General features: G+C 32.9%; 1 protein-coding gene across 9 annotated transcripts in view; it reads left to right on the top strand.

Moving 5' to 3' along the window:
• The window catches only part of USP8 (ubiquitin specific peptidase 8), a 62,372-nt gene that overhangs the window by 28,143 nt on the left and 13,704 nt on the right, over positions 1-20,525 (top strand). For 4 of the 9 annotated variants that reach the window (XM_036238775.1, XM_036238776.1, XM_036238779.1 and 1 more), the window contains 13 exons: positions 3,424-3,586; positions 5,785-5,929; positions 6,248-6,468; positions 9,478-10,056; positions 12,157-12,243; positions 13,799-13,876; positions 14,289-14,551; positions 15,043-15,255; positions 15,684-15,894; positions 16,815-17,051; positions 17,725-17,867; positions 19,326-19,458; positions 19,628-20,468. In XM_036238775.1, the coding sequence (XP_036094668.1) occupies positions 3,424-3,586; positions 5,785-5,929; positions 6,248-6,468; positions 9,478-10,056; positions 12,157-12,243; positions 13,799-13,876; positions 14,289-14,551; positions 15,043-15,255; positions 15,684-15,894; positions 16,815-17,051; positions 17,725-17,867; positions 19,326-19,458; positions 19,628-19,813 (2,659 nt within the window). In that variant the 3' untranslated portion in view covers positions 19,814-20,468. Of the gene's footprint in view, positions 1-3,423; positions 3,587-5,784; positions 5,930-6,247; positions 6,469-9,477; positions 10,057-12,156; positions 12,244-13,798; positions 13,877-14,288; positions 14,552-15,042; positions 15,256-15,683; positions 15,895-16,814; positions 17,104-17,138; positions 17,436-17,724; positions 17,868-19,325; positions 19,459-19,627; positions 20,469-20,525 lie in introns of those variants that run through there. The other 5 variants (XM_036238777.1, XM_036238782.1, XM_036238778.1 and 2 more) reach the window with 4 other exon arrangements.

A 20,525-nucleotide genomic window follows, 5' to 3' on the forward strand; every position in this document is an offset into this window, starting at 1 on the left:
TGCACCAAATTAAATAGAATCGTGAACTAATCGAATTGTTTATTTTGAAATTTCTCATACTATTATAAGAGTACACAGATACTTTTTTAAAGAAGCAGTATAACTAAGTAATTAAGAAAGATTATAGACTTTAAAGTCAGACTATAGTCACATTATAACTCTATCTTATTAGCTACATTACTTCTACCTAACCTCTCTGAGCCCGTGTTTCCATCTGTAAAATGGGAATAATAATAGTACTATCTCAGAGGTTTTGGGGAGTTTAAGTGAGAAATTTTATATACACACACTTAGCACGATGCCTGGCACTAATAAATACTTACCAAAACATATGTTTTTTTCTCTCACTAATTTAAAATTACTTTTATGGATATATTGTATATTAGAAACTCATAACAATGATAGCTAAAACTCCACATCCAGGGCTTTTTTCACTATTAAGTGTTATCTAAATCATGTAACTTTTGGGGATTGTGATTAATTCTGTTCTTAACATTAAGAAAATATATTTGTTTAAATCAGGTAATGAAATTTGCATTGTTTTAGCCACATTGCAGATGCTTGATAAATGTTTGACCTGAAGAATAGAGTGCTTTGTAAATATGCCATTTATTTAGTTATTTATTTATCTAATTTTTTAAAACTGAATTGTTCAGCTTGATGATTTATATTTCTACGAAACAAGGTCAACTCCGCCCATTCCCTCTTATCATTCCTCTACCCTGAACTACCAAACAGATTAAGAAGTATGCTGTTTAAATATGAGGTTAGAGTGTTTAGTCTGATCAAGGAGCTGTGAATATATTTCCAGGATTGGAAAATATAAAGTTATAATTAATCTTTAGATGGTCTCATCTATACTAATAGAAAGCTGATAATTTTTATTGAATTTGTTTCCCAAAATGTGACATTTAGACTACTATAAACTAAAGATGAGTTTAAGTATTCCTCTTTAATTTCTGTTTCAGTCCTTCTGAATTAGTTAAAAGAAATCTCAGTTTGGTGCCAACATTCCTTTTTAATATTTGCTAATCTCCCTTTCTTACCAGAGAGCAGGCCTTAGAGTTTTCTCTAGACACTGTTGTCTTCAGCTACATGATGTCAACTACTGTATTTTTTCATTGTCTATTTAATACAGTGTAGTGTACATACAAAAGCATTCCTAGCCTCAGTATTTAGCCCAGTAAATTTCAAATGCACTCATTCAGTTAGCATCTGGACCAAAAAAACAGAACATTATCATCACTCCAGAAGCCTCTCATGTGCCACCTGTCAGTTATTGCCTGTATCCCCAGCCACGCATAGGAACCACCAACTTCTAACAGATTTGTTTTTGTAGTTTATAGTAATAGAATCATACAATCTATAGTATTTTATGTGTGCCTTCTGTAATCAGCCTTATGTTTGTGAGGGTCATATGTATTGTGTACAGTTGTAGTTCATTTATTCCTATTGCTGTACAGTGATCTATTATGTGAAAATATAGAAAATATATAATTTGTTGATCTATTTCGTTTATTTTAGGATTATCCTTTATTGGATATGATGCTATTTTTCCATGTATATAGGGATATACAATTTCCTGTTAAATGAATTTAAGTAAAGGATTACTTTCAATTAAATAAGTAAATTAACTAGTAATTAAAATATTAAATAATTGACAAGGTAGAGCTAAGTCGAAGCAATTTGTGAAGATAATACACAAAAGAGTGAAGTTTGGGAAATACTGGTTGATACTATTGTTTTCCAAAGTGTTTTCTGAAGAATGCTAATCTTGACTTTTAAGACATAAAGTATTTAGGCAAATATATCCCTAGAGTCAGAAATAGTCCTTAAGAATATCACATTTCAGTTTTTCTCATTCATTGTTGACCAAGCATCCTTCTGATCCCAGTCTATGAAGTGAGACTTATTACATGACAATATTGTATATTCTTTTTTTCTTGATATGCTGATATAGTAACCAACATTATTATATAGGAACAGGATTTTTTTTTCTTTTTAAATAATCTAAACCATTTAGTCTTAGTTATGAATAAAAGTTTTACCAGTCTTGCCCAGCTTGCCAGTATTGTCAGTTAAATATTAAAATGCCTAGGTGCTTCGTTAGGAATAATATGGAGTTTCTTACCTGGAGGAGAAAATATGTATTATTCATTCGGTTATTCAGTAGATGTTTACTGAGCACTTACTGTGGGCTGGGTTACCATGGCTCTAAGTGCTGGGGCTAAACCATTGATCAGGCAAAAATCTTTGCTTCATGGAGCTTATATTTTATTAATAGGGAAGTAGGGTAGGTGAGACAATAAAACTTAAAATGTGTATGTGCTGTTGACAAGTGCTGTGGAGATGAGTGTGTCAAATGTGTTTGTTGGGGTGGATGTTAAAATTTTAATCTAGGAAATCTTCACAGAGAAGTTACTACTGAGCAAATTGTGAGGAGATGAGTGAGGGAAATTACTGATGACATCTGAGGGATGAGGGTTTTAGACAGAGGGGACAGCAGGAGCAGAGGCCCATAGGCAGGAGCGAGCATACCTGGTGAAACCAGCAATTACAAGGAAACTAGTGGCTGGAGTGGAATGGAGTGGAGTAAGGAGGCAAGAACATAGTGATGAGGACATTGTGATAATAGGACTTGCGGGAGGGGACATGTGGCAGGCCCATTGTAAGGACTGTAGGTAAAAACTTTAGCTTTTCTGTGAGGAAAGAGAAAGTGAACAGTGTGCTTTAATGTAGAGTTGATATTATTAACAGCTGATGATGCAAGAGGCAACACAGCAAAGCAGCTAAGAGCATGGACATGAGCTAGATTGCCTGAGTTTGAATTCTGGCTTCACTTGGCAGCTATAACCTTGGGCAGGTTACTTAACCTCTTTGTGCCTTAGTTTCCCCATTTATAAAGTGAATATTAATGCATGCTTTATAATATTGTGAAGATTCAGCGAGATTTAATGAGAATAAAGCATTTAGCATAGTACCTGGCACATAGTAAATGCCATATGTATTTTTAAAACATCTGGGTATTTAGTTAAATATTAATTATCTGTATACATAGAAGAGAACAGAAATATAAATAATGTTATCCAGGTGATCCTCCAGTTGTTTATACTTGGCTGAGAGAAGTGCTTAGATGACTTTCTCTGTTTTCAGTTTTGGCCCTTTTTTGGTAAAGAGTCAGAGCTGAGTCTACTTCTTTTAGTCTCTAATAATTACTAAAATATATTTCAATATTATGAGGTGGTGAAGTTATTAAATGTTTTAGGATATTTAATATCTTAACATACAGTCTGACCTTAGAAAGGAATCTCTCCTAAAGTTTGCTGTGGTATGATAGACTGTGGAACAAAATTCAGTGTCTTAGATTAGTATATTAGACTGCTCATCTACTTTTGCCCCAATACAAATGTTAATACATTTCAGAGTCACTGCTAGTTGGATTGAAGCAAAGCTCCCAGATGATTCTAAAGATATGTGGAAGAAGAGGGGGAATGTGGATTATGTGGTACTTCTTGACTGGTTTAGTTCTACAGAAGATTTACAACTTGGAACAACTCTACGGAGTCTGAAAGATGCACTTTTCAAGGTTAGCAAGTTTACTTATTTACTATAATTGCAAATCTTCTCTGGTTATAGAAAGGTATGTTCACTAGTTTGTCTTAAGGACAAGAAGATCCAGTATGCTTTTGTTATACTTTTTTTTTTTTTAATTTAGATTTAAAAGACTAGTTTTGAGCTACCAAATAACAGTAAACTTTTTGAAGATATTAGAATTTTCAGAAATATAAATTTTCTGGAAAAATGTTATTTTTGGTGTTTTAAGAATTAGATTATGAAACAAAGGCGAAGGAAGACGTCACTAAGGAAAAAAGATTGATAAATTTGACTTCATATAATAAAAACTTAGGTGTGAAAAAATGCCGTTAGATTAAAAGGCAGAAGACAAAGATATTTACAACAAATATGGCAGTGATTTAGAATACCTAAAATCCAAAGGGTATTTACAAGTAAGTAAGAAAATTACTTAAGATCAAATGGTAAAATAAATAGTGAACACAGATAGATACAAACAGAAGAGGAAATGCAAATAACAAAAACATAAAATGGTCAACTGTACTAGTAATCAGAGAAATGCTGATTGAAACAATGAATGCCATTTTTATTGATCAGGTTAACAGGAATAAAAATAATGCTTAGTTTAACTTGTTAAATTATTAAACAGTGATGACCCTGAATGCTGGTGAGCATGTGCTAAGAAAAAAAATTAATGCTGGTAAGAGGGTCAGTTGATGGAACATTGCCCTCCAGGAAAGCAATCTTAAAAGCCTTAAAATAATTTATGCTTTAAAATAGAGAATCTAGAAATATACCGAAGTATGTAGGTCAATATGTGAAGCTGCCAATATTCAACTAGTTTTTGACCTACGAAAGTGGTGTTTTCATAAAGTTCAACCTAAGATATATGAAAGTTTACTGTATGATAAAGATGACATAATGAATCAGTGAGGAAAAGATGGATTGAAATGAATGATTTGGGGATGACTAGCTAGCCAGTAAGTTAAAGAAAGAGGATCCCTAGCTTGTTCCTTAGACCATACTAAATTCCGAATGGGTCCAAGATATAAAAAATATGTTGATGTTTCAGTCATTTCAAATGAACTACCAGGAAAAAGTATTGGTAGATATTTTTATTATTTTGATCCTAAATCAAGACACCATTAAGGAAGATCAATATATTTGTGTTAAAACATCATAAAGTAGAAATCAGGACAGATATTTATAATGTATATGATAAAGACCTGTTTTCCTAAATTTCAGAGTACATTCACTGTTTACTAAGAAAATAGCAAACTCTGTACAAAAAAAGGACAAAGGGTAAGATAAATCATAGAATGTAAATGGTTAATAAACATTAAAAGATGTTTAATTTCACTGATAAGTGCAAAGTAAAACAATATACCATTTTATGGCCACAAGTTTGGTAAAAATTATATAATGGACATTCTTATACACTCTTGGTAAGTGTATAAATTGGTATTGTCTTTTTGAAGGGCAACTTAGCAGCATATACCAAACTTTTAAACTAACAGTTCAACTCCTAGGAAATTACCCTACAGAAATACACACATACTTTTTTAAGGTCATTTCAAAGATTAGCAATATATATTAAGGACCTTAAAATGTTCATGTGCCTTCACTCAGCAACTCCACTTTGGGTATTTTTCCTCATGGAATTAATTGTGTGTGTGCATATGTAAAGAAGGGTTGCCAGTGTTTATCTCGGCATTGTTTATAATTAAATGGGAAAAAAATAAGTGTTTAAGTGATTTCTGTGTGTTTGTACATGTGTATGAAGTAGAATATTATCCGGTCATTACAAATGATACATTGTCTTTATTAATAAAAAATGTTAATCTAAGAAACCAGCATCATAAAAGTTTCACTGTTTTGTAAAAATAAAATTGTTTAAAAACTGTGTATCTACATAGAAAACTAAGAATAAACTTTGAAATGTTAAAGTGATATCTCTGGACTATGAGGTTATGGATGATTATTATGTATTAACTTATTTTTTTATTTTTCTTCTAAGATTGTGGATTACTTGTGTAGTTTTAAGAACCTGATGTAGCCATTTGTTTCATTTAATACTTAATTTTTTAATTAAGCTCTCTTTTATCATTTAGAAGATGAATCTTCAAGAGAGCTGTTTTACAGTTCATGTTCTTGTGTTTTTAGCTGTCAGGAGACTGCTGCCACATTAAAAATAATCTCCTTATTTTATAGTGGGAAAGTAAAACTGTCCTGCGTAATGAGCCTTTGGTTTTAGAAGGAGGCTATGAAAACTGGCTCCTTTGTTTTCCCCAGTACACAACAAATGCTAAAGTCACTCCACCCCCACGAGGCAAGAATGAAGAGGTGTCTATCTCATGTATGTATGTGAAAATTTTTGTTTACAATTGCTTCAGTAAAATAAACTTTAAAATAAATTATTTATGTTCTCAGAGTAATGTTCTTGGTTATGTGTGCATTTGTCTTATTAGATAGCAGTTTATTTTCAGGCAAAAAAAAAAAAAAAAATACAAGATATCCACAGCCTGGAAGTTAATGTTTAATTCTCTGAGACTTCTTACTGTTACCTCATTTAGTTTGCATTTAACTGTCACATATAACATGCATGAGATACGTCAGTACTATTTATGGGGTTTGATGTTCTTTCAATTTATCATTGTTCCTTTCTGGATTTTAGTGGACTTTACTTATCCCTCACTGGAAGAATCAGTTCCTAAACCTGCTGCACAGATGCCACCTCCTCCTATAGAAGTAGATGAAAATATAGAATTGATAAACAACAAAGATGAGAGAATGGGACCACTAAATATATCAACTCCAGTTGAACCAATTGCTACTTCTAAATCTGATGTTTTACCCATAATTCAGCCAGTGCCTATTGTAAAGAATTTTCCACAGGTATGTTCTTGATTTTCTTTTAACTTCATTGTCTCTTTTCTTTTAATATTACATTAAATATATATTACAGAAATGAAGTTTTATATATAGCCTTTAATATTTTAGAAAGAAAAATATCAATGAGAAGAATGTGTTTTGGTATCTTTTTTACTATAAAAAATTTTCATTGTAATTTAGTACTATTGCCACAGCAGTATTAGAATAGATAATTGGAAGGATTTTAAACCCAGCTGGTAGTTCATTTACTACTGACAGTACCAATAAAAGATTATATTACCACAGTGAACTTGAACAATTCTTTCAAAAAATTTTTTGAATTATTATTTAACCCATAGTATTTTCTCAGATAATTTATCTTACAGATGATTGATATGTGATGTCAGTATTTTGGTTTGAAACTGTACTTTAGTTCCCTTTTCTTAGAATTTGACCCATAAATAAAAAGGCATGTTTTAACAATAATTATTTAAAAGATTTAAATAACCAAGATGTTATGATAAAAAGTTGCAGCTTTTTTCTTTTTATTAGATTTTATGTAAAGGAAGGTTAACTTGTTCACTCCTATACATTTCCCCGTAAGATTTTTTAGCATTCGTTAAAATTTTTTTTCCCTCAGATACATTTAAAACAGTATTTTTCATTTGAAGTAAATCACACTTGATTTGTGGAGCAGGCTATGAATAGAAAATTTAGTCATTTTTTGGTTATAAAATGAGGTAGTTCACTTATGCATGTATTTAAAGTCTTCTGCTTTTAATATATCAGATTAAATCTTAAGACTAAATAGTATTTTATTATACAACTTTTCTTAAAATGTAAATTAAAAATGTTTTAAAAATCTTATTGCACTTTCTTTCAATGTAATCAGTATTATTTGAACCTTAATCCCTTTAGGGCTTTGAGATATGTACAGTTTGTCAAACATATTTTGAGGATTTTTATGTGAAACAGCATGAAAATTGACAAAGATTAGGCCATGGACTCTGCCTGATGTTTAGAAGGAGAGACTTGTACAAAATCAGCCATAGCATAAGGCAGAATATTATAATTGCTCTAATGGTCACTGGAACACAGAGTAAAGAGAGAAATTCTGACTGAAGGTATCAGGGAGGTCTTTAAGGAGTTTTTATCAGGGCTTTAAGAGTTCAGTGGAATTTGAGGATGGAAAAGACAGTAGAAAATTGTATGACTAAAGGCTCAGAGCATGCTCTCAGACCCATGAGTAGTTGAGACATGCTTGGACACAGCTCTCTTTTGGAGAAAGACTGCGATAGTAGATAAGATTGGAAAAATAGGAGTCATTAAGGAGACTTGGATCAAATTGGAATTTTATCCTATAGGCACAAGGAAACCATTAAAGAATTTTAAACTTGAAAGCAAGATGATCATAGCTATGCTTTTAAGATTAAGGAAAAATGGATAGAAGTTACCAGAATGTGGATGGAAACATTTATTTTGGTTCCTATCCAACCTTTTATAGTTAACCTCATCTTCACAGTGGTTCTTCCCACTTCATTCTCAAATGTAGAAAACAAAAGGGGGAAATAGATTTTTTTTTTTTTTTAAGTGAAAGGACAAAAAGAGAAGTGAAGAACAAGGGAATGATTTCTTCTTCACCAACTTCTTCCTATACTATTGTTTCCTAATGGGAAAACATGCGATTCATTTATAAGAACACTGCAGCTTGTTACTTGCAGATATTCTTGTAAGTTCTCATTTTTGTTTCAGTGAACTGTATTCTCAAGAAATTATATTAGGGTCGCTTCTAACAATTTGGTAGGGCTAGTATGCTGTTAAATTGAGATAATAAGCATTTAACTCATTAAATTAGGAATTTAGATAGTTTACTACTCAACTTGTAATTAGGATTCTATCTCTTACGGAAGTTGTTATTGGAATATTTTATTCATTCTTTCAGCAACATATCTATTTACTATGTCAGGCACAGTCTGTACCCTCCTATAACTTATATTCTTGGAGGGAAAAAAGATTTTAAACAAATTATTAGTTATTTAATCAGAATACCAATAAGTACTATTAGGGAAAAGAATATGGTATTAGGAGAGTATATGTCAGGGGACTTGGCTAGTTTTAAGGACTGGGAAAGTCTATTCTAAGGGAGAGATATTTATATCAAGATCTAATATTATGGTGGAAATTATCTAGATGAACAGCCGGTATAAAGGCCTGAGTTGAGAAGGGGCATGGCATCTTTGAGGAAACTTCTTTTTAAAAAAGGGGAGAAATATGGCTTGTATATAATGGTAGAAGATTAGGGAGATAGGGAGAAGTGAGACCATACAGGGCATGGTAAGGATTTTAGATGTAATCTGAGTGGCTGATTAAAATGGAGTTTTAGGTAGGTCAGGAACATGATCAGATTTGTATTTTTAAATGATTACCCTGGCTACGGTGTGGAGAAAAAAAGGGGGGCAAAAGAAGAGATGGGGCACCTAGTTGGAAGCTACATAGAATGTTGGCATGGACTTGTTGCTAATGGAGAGGGAAGGACAGATGTGGGAGGGAAATTGTCAGACTGCAGAAGGGCCGGGGTAGAACATGTGAAACTGAGTTTTCTGGTTTGAGCAACTATTTGTATAGTGGTTACATTCAGCAGATAAGGAGCAGGGGGAAATCATGAATTTTATAATTTCGACCATATTAGGTTTGTGGTATATGTGAGACACTTACATGGAGATACTGAGTAGGCAATTGAATATGTGGAAATGGAACTTAAAACTAGGTATGCCCAGGTCTAGGTTTAATGCTTTAGAATGAACTCTACCATACATAGAACACATTAGGGTGTACTGAAAATGTGGAATCAAGAGGAAGTAAGTGCCAGTATCTTATGAGAGATCTTGACATTGGGTAATTTACAAATAGACATTCTGGCAGATACTGTCTTCACAAGGTGATAGTTCTTTTATCACAACTTGATTTCAAGAACTGAGGTTACATTCCTAGATTTTGACAAAAGTATGTTTTGGTCGGTTTTTGTTGATATAGATTGATCGTACTAAAAAACCGGCAGTCAAATTGCCTGAAGATCATAGAGTAAAATCTGAAAGTACAGATTATGAGCAACAGTGTCCACAGAATGGAAAAGTTGTTCCTGATCGTTCCACAAAACCAGTATTTCCCCCTCTAACTGCCATGTTAACAGAGGAAGAAAGAGCTCGTATTCATGCAGAAACTGCTCTTCTGATGGAGAAAAACAGACAAGAAAAAGAACTTCGAGAAAGACAGCAAGAGGAACAGAAAGAGAAACTGAGGAGGGAAGAACAGGAAGAAGCCAGAAAGAAACAAGAAACTGAAGAAAATGAAATCACAGAGAAGCAACAAAAGGCAAAAGAAGAAATGGAAAAGAGAGAAAGTGAACAGCCTAAGAAAGAAGATAAAGAAACCTCAGCAAAGAGGGGCAGAGAAATAACAGGAGTAAAAAGACAAAGTAAAAGTGAACATGAAACTACCGATGCCAAGAAATCTGTGGATGAAAAGGGGAAAAGGTGTCCAACTCCTGAAGTGCAGAAAAAGTCAACAGATGTGCCCCATGCCTCTGTGGCAGGAGATTCAAGTTCGGGCAAGGTAAACAAAAACAAACAGTACAAATTACCAACCATGTGAAATAAAATGCGTATAAAATGACACCAGTAGCATTCTGTAAAAACAAGGCAGACATTTCAAGTAATTTTCTAGGGGCCGATTTGTACGGATCCATCTGCATTTGTTTACCTACTCCCCCCCTTTGATTGATCAAGAATGAAATTGCTTTTTGTATCTATGAAATACAACATATTTTTAATAATCAAAATAGAGAATTTGAGATCTTGCTTCCTGGCAGTTGACATTAGTTTTGGCTCAAATAAACTCATAAAAAATTTTTTTAATTTTGAAATAAATAGCTACATTCTTCATTTTTATGGTTGATGTATGATCATTAGAGTGAAATACAATCTTCCTTTCAATATGGAGGAATTAGGTGCCAAATATTTACATGGTAGTTTGTATCTGCTTAGGGTATGTGCAAGTCAGTGATATCTAAATGGCCTAACATTTGTCTTTGTATGTAATGAATTTTTTTTGTTAGATCTGTCATTTTTTGATTGTTTCATATAATCAATAATATTGGCAATAACCCTTTTGATGTTGCCTTTCTCTTCTCTGGGCTATCTCCCAAAATTGATTCCCATGACTTTTGAGGACATCTTTTGTCATTCTTTTTTAACCTAATAATATCACAAATGCTTTTCATTTTTTTCTCTATTATGCAGTTAACAATGCCTTTCCCTTTAGAGTACTAAAAAAGTTTTTATAATAGCAAGAACAGTTATAGTGCTTTTGATGTACATGTAAGTGGAAATAACATTTTTGGTAGTGTGAAAATGACTTTTTGATAGAAGGTGAAATACCATATTTGCAAACAAAAGGCAATTTGTTGATTTCTGTACTTCTTAAGCAGCAGTTCGGGCATATACAGAAATGAATAATTCATATTAATTCCTCACTTATTCAGGGAACACTTACCTGGTAACTACTTACCTAGTAAACTTTGATAAAACCTTACTTGGTAACCTTAACTATCAAAAATGCAGCTGCCATACAAAAACCTTTCTAAACATCCACATTAGGGAAATGAAGCGCATGTACTAAAACTTAATTCATAGGAGAATCAGAATTTATAAGCTCCTACAATTTAAATATTATTCATTGAGTAGCTACTATATGCCATTGTTTTTTCCAGCATTGTCGTACTTATTTTTGCTATGATAACCACATGAGGTATTCAATTTACAAATGAAATCAAAGCTTAAATAATTCGCCTAAGATCATATATGCAGCGAGATTCCAAAGCCACTATCTTTCCATCTTGCTATACCTTTTTAAAGGCAGGCAGTCATTGAGGACTTAAAGCATTCATATTTCTGAGATCATTTAGTATAGGTGCCAGATATCCCTACAGATCTAAATAATCCTGAGATTATCATGTTTAGTTTTTGATATTTCACTAACACATTGAAAAAAGTTAAGATTGTATTTGTTGTATGCTCCTTTTAAAAGTGGGCAGAATCTGTAATCTATTCTGCAGTAAATTTCATTAAAATTATAAATCATTAAAACTTTTTTCTTTACTGTAGTTAATTTTTAAATAAACTATAAATTGATTTTTTTAAAGAAAATACGGTAGGTTCCAAAAGGATGTCAAATGGGACTTTGCACTTTTGATATTGCTCTATATAACATTCTATAATCTCTTCATTCTCTTTACTACATTAATTTTTTTGGAGCATGACTTTCAAGATAAAAATCATATGAAATTCAAATAAAAGGATAGTGTTCAAATGAAGCCATGGTGAGTATACACTAATAACCAGCATCTTGTACTTGGCCATGTATATGAATCAGTGCTTCACAACCCACTGTGATTTGCATCTATTTTTTCCTATACAGATTATTCAAAGTTTCTTAGTTCTTTAGTGTTAGGAAATTCCACATGTGCTCTACCATCTTTAATTTAAAAATATCTATTTTGACAATAAAATTGCATAAACTTTTCAGTGGCCTCATTTTTTTTTCTCATTTTACTTTTTCAGTCTGATAGATTTGCTTGTATTAGCAAGTGATAGGTAGGTTTCTATTAGGGAGAAATTAAAGTTTTCTTTCATTTCTGAAATTTTAATTTTACAGCCTGTTAAGATTAAAGGACAACCAGAAAGTGGGATTCTAAAGACTGGAACTTTTAGAGAGAGTACTGAAGACACCGAAAGAAATAAAGTAAGTTGTAGTTCATAAGATGAGAAAAAAATATAGATTATAAACATGCGATTATCATTACCATATAGTCATTCTCCTTAAGATCTACACTCTGAGGAAACATTTGCTGTCTTTGGTAGCTGCTGCTTGTTTGTCTTTACGTGGCTATATACTGTTTGTTTTCCTATTAAAGTACAGCAGTATATTCATTTTATAAAATTAAAAAATACTTAGGCCTTACTATCTGATCCAGCTGTTCTACTTCTGGATATATATACACCCCCCAAAAATTAAAGCAGAGCCTTAGAGAGAGATTTATATATCCATTTTCATAGTAGTGTTATTCACAATAGCTAAAAGATGGAAGTGACCCAAGTATACATTAAGAGATAGATGTATAAACAAATGTATGTACAAACAATGGCATATTATTCACCCTTAAAAGAGAGGAAATTCTAACACATGCCACAACTCAGATAAATCTTGAGGACATTGTGCTAAGTAAAATAAGCCAGTCCTAAGGAAAAAATAGTGTATGATTCCATTTATGTAGGGTACCTAGAGTAATCAGATTCATGGAGATAGGAACTAGAGTGGTGATTGCAGGGGTCCTGGAATGGGGGGAGGAGGGAGATGTTTAAATGGGTACAGAGTTTTAGTTTTCAAGAGAGTCCTGGAGATTGGTTGTACAACAATGTGAATAAGCCACTTCCCTGTACATTTAAAAATGCTTAAGATGGTAAATTGTATTATGTGTATTTTATCACAATTCTAAAATTATTTAGGCCTTTTATAAGATATTTTTGCCTTTGTTTTTAAGAGCTTTATTTAAGTATAATATGCATACCGCAAAATTCACCTATTTTAGTATACAGTTCAGTGATTACAGTTCAGAGTTATAAAACAATTATTCACTCATTCTAGTTTTAGAGCATTGCCATCACACCAAAAAGATCTCTATGCCCAAATGTAGTCACTCTCTGTTCTTACTCTAAAGCCCCAGGCAACCATCTACCCTTGTCTCCATAGATTTGCCTCCTCTGGGTATTTCATATAATTGGAATCTCGTAATAGTCTTTTGCATATGTTCTTTCACCTAGCATACTTTGAGATACATCAATGTTGAAGAATATACAGGTAGTTTATTCCTTTGTATTGCTTAGTAGTAGTCTCTTGTATGGATATACCACATTTTATTCATCAGTTGATGGACATTTGAATTGCTTTTACTTTGAGCTGTTATAAACAGTGCTGCTGTTAACATTTGCATATAAGTTTTTGTGTGGGAATGTATCTTCTTTTAGATTGATAACTAGAAGTGGAATTACCTTTTGTGCTTTTTTTTTTTAAAGAAACTTTTAAAAATGGCCATTATAGAGTTGTGGCCCTCTTCTTCCCCTTGCTGTGGTAATATTTGGACTTTGAGAAAATATGTATAGTCCTTTAACTTGTTTTAAAAATATTAAGTGCAGCCAACATAAGGCTTTTGGTTCTTTGGTACATGTAACTTAAGTTTGTACATGACAAAATTTAATTGAAAAATCAGAATTGTTTGTTTGTTTGTTTAATAAACTAGGCTCGAGAGCCTTTGACAAGAGCACGAAGTGAAGAAATGGGGAGGATTGTACCAGGACTGCCGTTAGGCTGGGTCAAGGTAAAACTCAAAATTAGCACAGAAATAAATCATCATTGTGTTTTTTCAAAAGTTTTTTTTTGTATTTGTATATTCATCATCTTCTCTAATGCAGAGTCAGTTCTATTTCTTCATTACAGAGGACATAGCTCATTTCCCTAATTATACAGCAGGATCAGATTTCTGAGTATCTTAAGTATCAGGGATGCTGGCTAAGATACATGAGCATTCCTGTCACTTGTCATTTAGAAATAATGTATTACTTTAAAACCTAAAGTTCTTTGAAAGTTTTAATTATAAAAGTGATTAGCACCATTTTTTTTCAGATTATTTTAATCCAAAGTAAATTTAGCAGTGAAATACTTTTGAGTGGTTTTGGTTTTTGTAATGTTCATTGTTTTTTGACCTGTTTTTTTTTTATTTTCCTTCTAAGTTTCTTGACCCAATCACTGGAACTTTTCGTTATTATCATTCACCCACCAACACTGTTCGTATGTATCCACCGGAAATGGCTCCTTCATCTGCACCTCCTTCTACTCCTCCAACTCATAAAGCCAAGCCACAGATGCCTGCTGAGCGGGATAGGGAACCATCTAAACTGAAGCGCTCCTACTCCTCCCCAGATATAACCCAGGCCATTCAAGAGGAAGAGAAGAGGAAGCCAGCAGTAACTCCAGCAGTTAATCGGGAAAACAAGTAAGTTTACCCTAACTCCTAGAACTAGACTAATCTGCTATATTTGAAAACTACTCTAAACATAACAGCTTATTTATGTCAGTGAGTCAGAAATTTCTGTGGATGGCAATACGAGCCATGGTTATTTATCATAGAAGGCAATGCTAAACTTCTCAGGATCATTTAAAGGAGTTTTAAAGAGACTTCTCTACCAGAAGACTCTACCTGTTCATGACAAGCCAGAAAATCTATCTCAGGGTGTCTGTAAAAGCTGTGGACTTACGTAAGAGGTTAAAGGTATTTGTTTCATGAGAGGGTCACAGAATATAACCAGTGTTACTTAAATATTAAATGTCCTGTAAGACCCACTACCTTATGAATTAACTGACTAACACTTTATAAGATTACTGTGTACTGTGGTACACATGCTAGAGTTTGCTGCCATTTGTATTTTGAACTTATTTCCAGATGCTGGGCATTTTAAGACATTTTGCATGCTTTTTCTTTCTCAGGCCAACATGCTACCCTAAAGCAGAGATCACAAGGCTTTCTGCATCACAGATTCGGAACCTCAATCCTGTGTTTGGGGGATCTGGACCAGCTCTTACCGGACTTCGTAATTTGGGAAATACTTGTTACATGAACTCAATACTGCAGTGCCTTTGTAATGCTCCACATTTGGCCGATTATTTCAACCGGAACTGTTATCACGAAGATATTAACAGGTAAAGAAATGTCCTACTTTTTGTAATATAGAAAGAGTGATCTAACCACACTTCCTTACCACCCAGAGAAGTCAGATTAGAAAAAAGTAAAAAAATACCTTTATTCTTAAGAAAAATGTAGAGAAAAGCCTCCTCTGATTGGCAAAGGACAGACAAGGAAAGGAGCAGTGCAAGTAGGCAAGATCCTCATTGTCATAAACTGGAGCCTCTTGACAAGGAGGAAAAGGTAGTACAGGGCTAGCAGCCAAAAAGAAGCAAGTTGGAGGGGTATAATCAAAGTAAGATTCAGATGAGTATTTGGTAATAAACCTATAAATAAGTATTGTAGTGTAGGGTTATAGTATGTTAATAGTTTAATGCTGACATCCCACTGTACCTTCACTTTTTATAATTTTCCTTATTGCTCTTTTGTAATTTTATTTGTCAAGGTCAAATTTGTTGGGGCATAAAGGTGAAGTGGCAGAAGAATTTGGCATAATCATGAAAGCCTTGTGGACAGGACAGTACCGGTATATCAGTCCAAAAGACTTTAAAATCACGATTGGGAAGATCAATGACCAGTTTGCAGGATATAGCCAGCAAGATTCACAAGAGCTGCTTCTGTTCCTAATGGATGGTCTCCATGAAGATCTAAATAAAGTAAGAAATTTCCTTTTTCTAAGTTGCAAAGGCTCTTTAGGATTGCTCAGCACTGTAATCATTTTTATAGCAATTTAAAATTATAGGGGGTGATTGTTCAGTGCTAATTTATTCAAATTTAGTGACTTTGTACTGAGGCATGGAACTATAAAACAAATATATCTGATAGGTCTAATACTTAAAAAGAAGTATATACACTTTATATTTATGCACTAAAATGTTAACAGGTTGTATCGTGAGAAATTCATAGATGTTAAAATAGTTGTTGGAGATACTATGTTTAAGACCCACATTTATGTGAAAGTAAAATTATAAACATGATTTTATAAAAGATTAGCTATAGATAGCCTGTATTATATATATGTATTGCATATTATGTATATTTGTTGTGCCTATATTATTATATACTATATTCTCTGAAATAAGGATTACTCCATGTAACCACAAATGACTCATGTGAAAAGTCATTGAAGTATGTATCTCTACGTAAATGTCCAATCTCTGTGTACTATGGCTTCTTTTTAAAAAGCACCAAGCTGTCCTCTTTGAGATAGCTTTGGGATCACCCACTGAAACTAAATATACGTAGTGTGTGTATCCATCCATAAGATTAGAATAACAGAATAACATCTGCCTAATTGTAACCCTCACTCTCAGCTATATGTAGCACATCTTTTTCAAAACCAGACTTTTCAGCTTATTAAGCAATTCCAGCAAGTCACACCGATTTGATAAAGTGAGTTTTTGGTTTCTTGGAAGTTTTTTGGCTAGGATTTTTTTCATAGAACTTAATGAGAACTCCTTAATGAAAAGAATCAGAAGTGTTTCTACATCTGTAAAATGTTCATATTCAATATAGTCTTTCAATTTTATATTTAAATGTTGGCTTTGAGATAATAGAGTTTAAATCTTATTTCTAGGCTGATAATCGGAAGAGACATAAAGAAGAAAATAATGATCATCTTGATGACTTTAAAGCAGCAGAATATGCTTGGCAGAAACACAAGCAGCTCAATGAATCTATTATTGTTGCACTTTTTCAGGGTCAGTTCAAATCCACAGTACAGTGCCTCACATGTCACAAAAAGTCTAGGACATTTGAGGCCTTCATGTACTTGTCTCTACCACTAGCATCTACAAGTAAATGTACATTACAGGTAAGTTTAAGATTGAGAGAAAATAATTCGTTGAATAAAAATCCTGTTTATATGCATATAGAAATGTACTTTACCCAGCCATTTGTTTCTGTTCTTTATCCCTATAAACATTTTCCAGGTAAAACTCACAGGTAAATTGTTTTAATTAGGCTATGTCAATTAGGAAAAATTAAAAATACTCCCCCTGATTTTCTTTTTTAAAGATATTTTCTATTAAATATTTTTTTCAGAGCCAATGAATAATAACAGGTTTCTTTTAAGTTTGTATTTTGAAGAAATTTTTAAAGTTAATTTGAATTGTACATTGCCTTTTACCTAGGTTTGTTTTTTATAAGAATTTGTTCTACATGGGGATATTAAATAAATATTCTGTTTTCCACACTACAACAATGTGAGTAGATAGCTTTTGATCTCTTTAGTGTTAGCTTCCTTGAGAATGTCATTTCTTCCAGTGAGACTTTCCTGCTACCACAGGCAGCACTCATCACACTCTGTTGTCACTGTAGGCTCTCTTGTCTGCATTCCTCACTAGATGATATACTTCGTGAGGGCAGGAACTGTTTTGTTATAGTTTACTTCATGCCAGACTGGGTAACTTACTGAATAGATGCTCAGTGACACTGTATCGAAGAAATGAATTAATAAGTATCTACTACTACTTTTTGCCTTCCAGGATTGCCTTAGGTTATTTTCCAAAGAAGAAAAACTTACAGATAACAACAGGTTTTACTGCAGTCATTGTGGAGCTCGAAGGGATTCTCTAAAAAAGATAGAAATCTGGAAGTTGCCACCTGTGCTTTTAGTGCATCTGAAACGGTAAAGGAGTCAAATTTTTCTCACCTGTGTAGTGCAATTTAGATGAAGGAATTCTACGTCCTTTATTCTAAGTCACTTTGTCGTACTGCCTGTTAAGGATACATAATCAAGGAAGGAATCGCTATGGAAATAAGGCAGAAACGATGAGATTCTAGTTCACCTTGGTGTTTTCAGTAATAGAGCAAAATGACAGCACCACTCTCATATAATTCCATCTTTAAAAATCAGTGAAACTAAATTATTGCATTTCAAATATAAAAATGTTAAATCATTACAAAATATCAACTGAAAATGTATAACTCTAACACATTATTAGCAGATAAATTTATCAAACTAAACAAAAATATTTAATTCTCTGCTGAAAATGACATATATGATTTTTTTAAGTGTTATTTTAAAGGTAAAAATTTAAGGATGACATTTTTGAGTGCAGACATAGTTTTGTCCAGATTTTTCCAGCCGATGAAAAAGATATGGCCTGTAATGAGAAAGTTGTAAGATATGTCCTAGGTCTTTTGCTCTGATTCTTTTGTCTTTATGTAACCTGTCTGTGGAGTGATAACTTTGTGAGTCATTGTTTTGAAAAACTTTTTAAAAGGAAGTTTCATATTTTTATTGAGAGCTGCAATTTTCATTTTGAAGACAGCGTTTCTATTTTAATTTTTGTTTCATCTGTTTTATTGGAGATTCTCAGGCAGTTACATTAATTTCAACACTGACATGTTAAAATTCCTCTTTTGTAAATTTTCTAACAAAATCTTGTTACATTAATTGTCCTTTTCTTCTTGAGGACTGTAGAGGTATAAACATTCCACAAATTTGATCACACATTTCTTTTGTTAAATTTTTTAATGCTGCCTAATATTCTTGGAGAATATCTAAAAATATAAATGCTTCATAATTTAATTTTTAAAAAATAATTCTCGAATAGCATTACACCAACCAAACTACTAGTATTTTGATGTTTAAAGGAGTATATGCCAGAATAATGGAATAATATTGTAGTCACTAGTCTACATGCTTGCAGTTTCCAGCTCTAGTTGCCCTAAAAGGACTAGCTTAAATCTAGAGCAGCTCTCTTCAGTCTTTCTTCTGTACATTTGTTGTGATTAGCATTATAAATGTAGGTTTTCAGAACTTTTTACCTTTATAGAGGATGCATCTAACAGTTGTAGCTGGCCTAGGGATCAAGGGACCACAGTGTGGTCCTCCCTCTACTGCTCTAGCTATTTGACCTTGGGCAAGTCATTTAATATTTGTGCACCTCAGTTATTTCATTTGTAAAATGGAGATAAAACCAAATGTCTTTATCAGATCCCTCTACTACTAAAATTTTGATTGTGTGATTAAAATGGATGTTGTCTTTCTGGCTAAAAACCGAGATTGTTAATAAATGAATTAGGGTTCATTCTAAAGTCTTTGCTCTATTATGTAATTGCTGTATGTTTGGCTCTGCAGTTTTTCCTATGATGGTAGGTGGAAGCAAAAATTGCAGACGTCTGTGGACTTCCCATTAGAAAATCTTGACTTGTCGCAGTATGTTATTGGTCCAAAGAACAATTTGAAGAAATATAACTTGTTTTCTGTCTCAGTAAGTATCTCATTGAACTAAATACTTTTTCTTTCAAAGCAACTAAAAAAACAAGAGTTTCAAGTAGTTTCTTACTTCATAGGAAAGTAAGAACAACATAAAGCTTTGAAATTATTGACATATGTTAAATAATTCAATTTGAAACGATTTTCTATTTTGTTTGGCACAGAATCACTACGGTGGTCTGGATGGAGGCCACTACACTGCCTACTGTAAAAATGCAGCAAGACAGCGGTGGTTTAAATTTGATGATCACGAAGTTTCTGATATCTCCATTTCTTCTGTGAAATCGTCAGCAGCTTATATCCTCTTTTATACTTCCCTGGGACCACGAGCAACTGATGTAGCCACATAAGGAGAAGTAGGTTATAAGCTAGTTATCTTTTAAAGGCTGAGCAACACAATTCTTGAAATGCTTATAACGATACTGAGTAGCCTTTTAGAGGACTTCTAGGACAGCGGGATCTCTGTTACTATTGACATGTATTTCAGGTAGTGCTATTAACAAAACCTGAGGAATAACATTTAATAATTATTGCAGTAAGCACTCCTTACAGGTACCATTTAATTCAAAACAACTTTTTAAGGTTGCTCCAGAGTTAAAATAATTAACTAGCTAAGCATTATTATTCCACTGGTCTAAAAACCATTGTATCCTTTATTTTCCTTTTCACTGTTATGGCCTTTTCACATTTCCAAATCCCAGCTTGATCTCCGAATACTCTAGAATGATATAAAGCAGATAGGAATGTATATGTATATATTTATTGCACACTTGCACATCAAATCGATGTACATAGTATAATATGTGGTCCTTTTGTGAAGCCTAGAACTCAGAGGATTGCTTTTTTTTTTTTTTTTTTTTTCCTTTGGCCTATTCTGAGTAATTGCAGTGCTTTCTTAGGGAAATGACAGGGCAAAGCTATTTTTCTGTTGACTTTGGGCTGTGTTTGTGCACTAAATCTTTATTCTAAAAAAATAAATGGAAACATTTCTTTAATTTTTTAAAATGAGAATTTTCATTTACACCTATATTAAAATCTTAATGAGAAAAAATAATTTAAAAT

The sequence above is a fragment of the Rousettus aegyptiacus genome, unplaced genomic scaffold, assembly GCF_014176215.1.
Source record: "Rousettus aegyptiacus isolate mRouAeg1 unplaced genomic scaffold, mRouAeg1.p scaffold_m13_p_3, whole genome shotgun sequence".
NCBI lineage: Eukaryota > Metazoa > Chordata > Mammalia > Chiroptera > Pteropodidae > Rousettus > Rousettus aegyptiacus.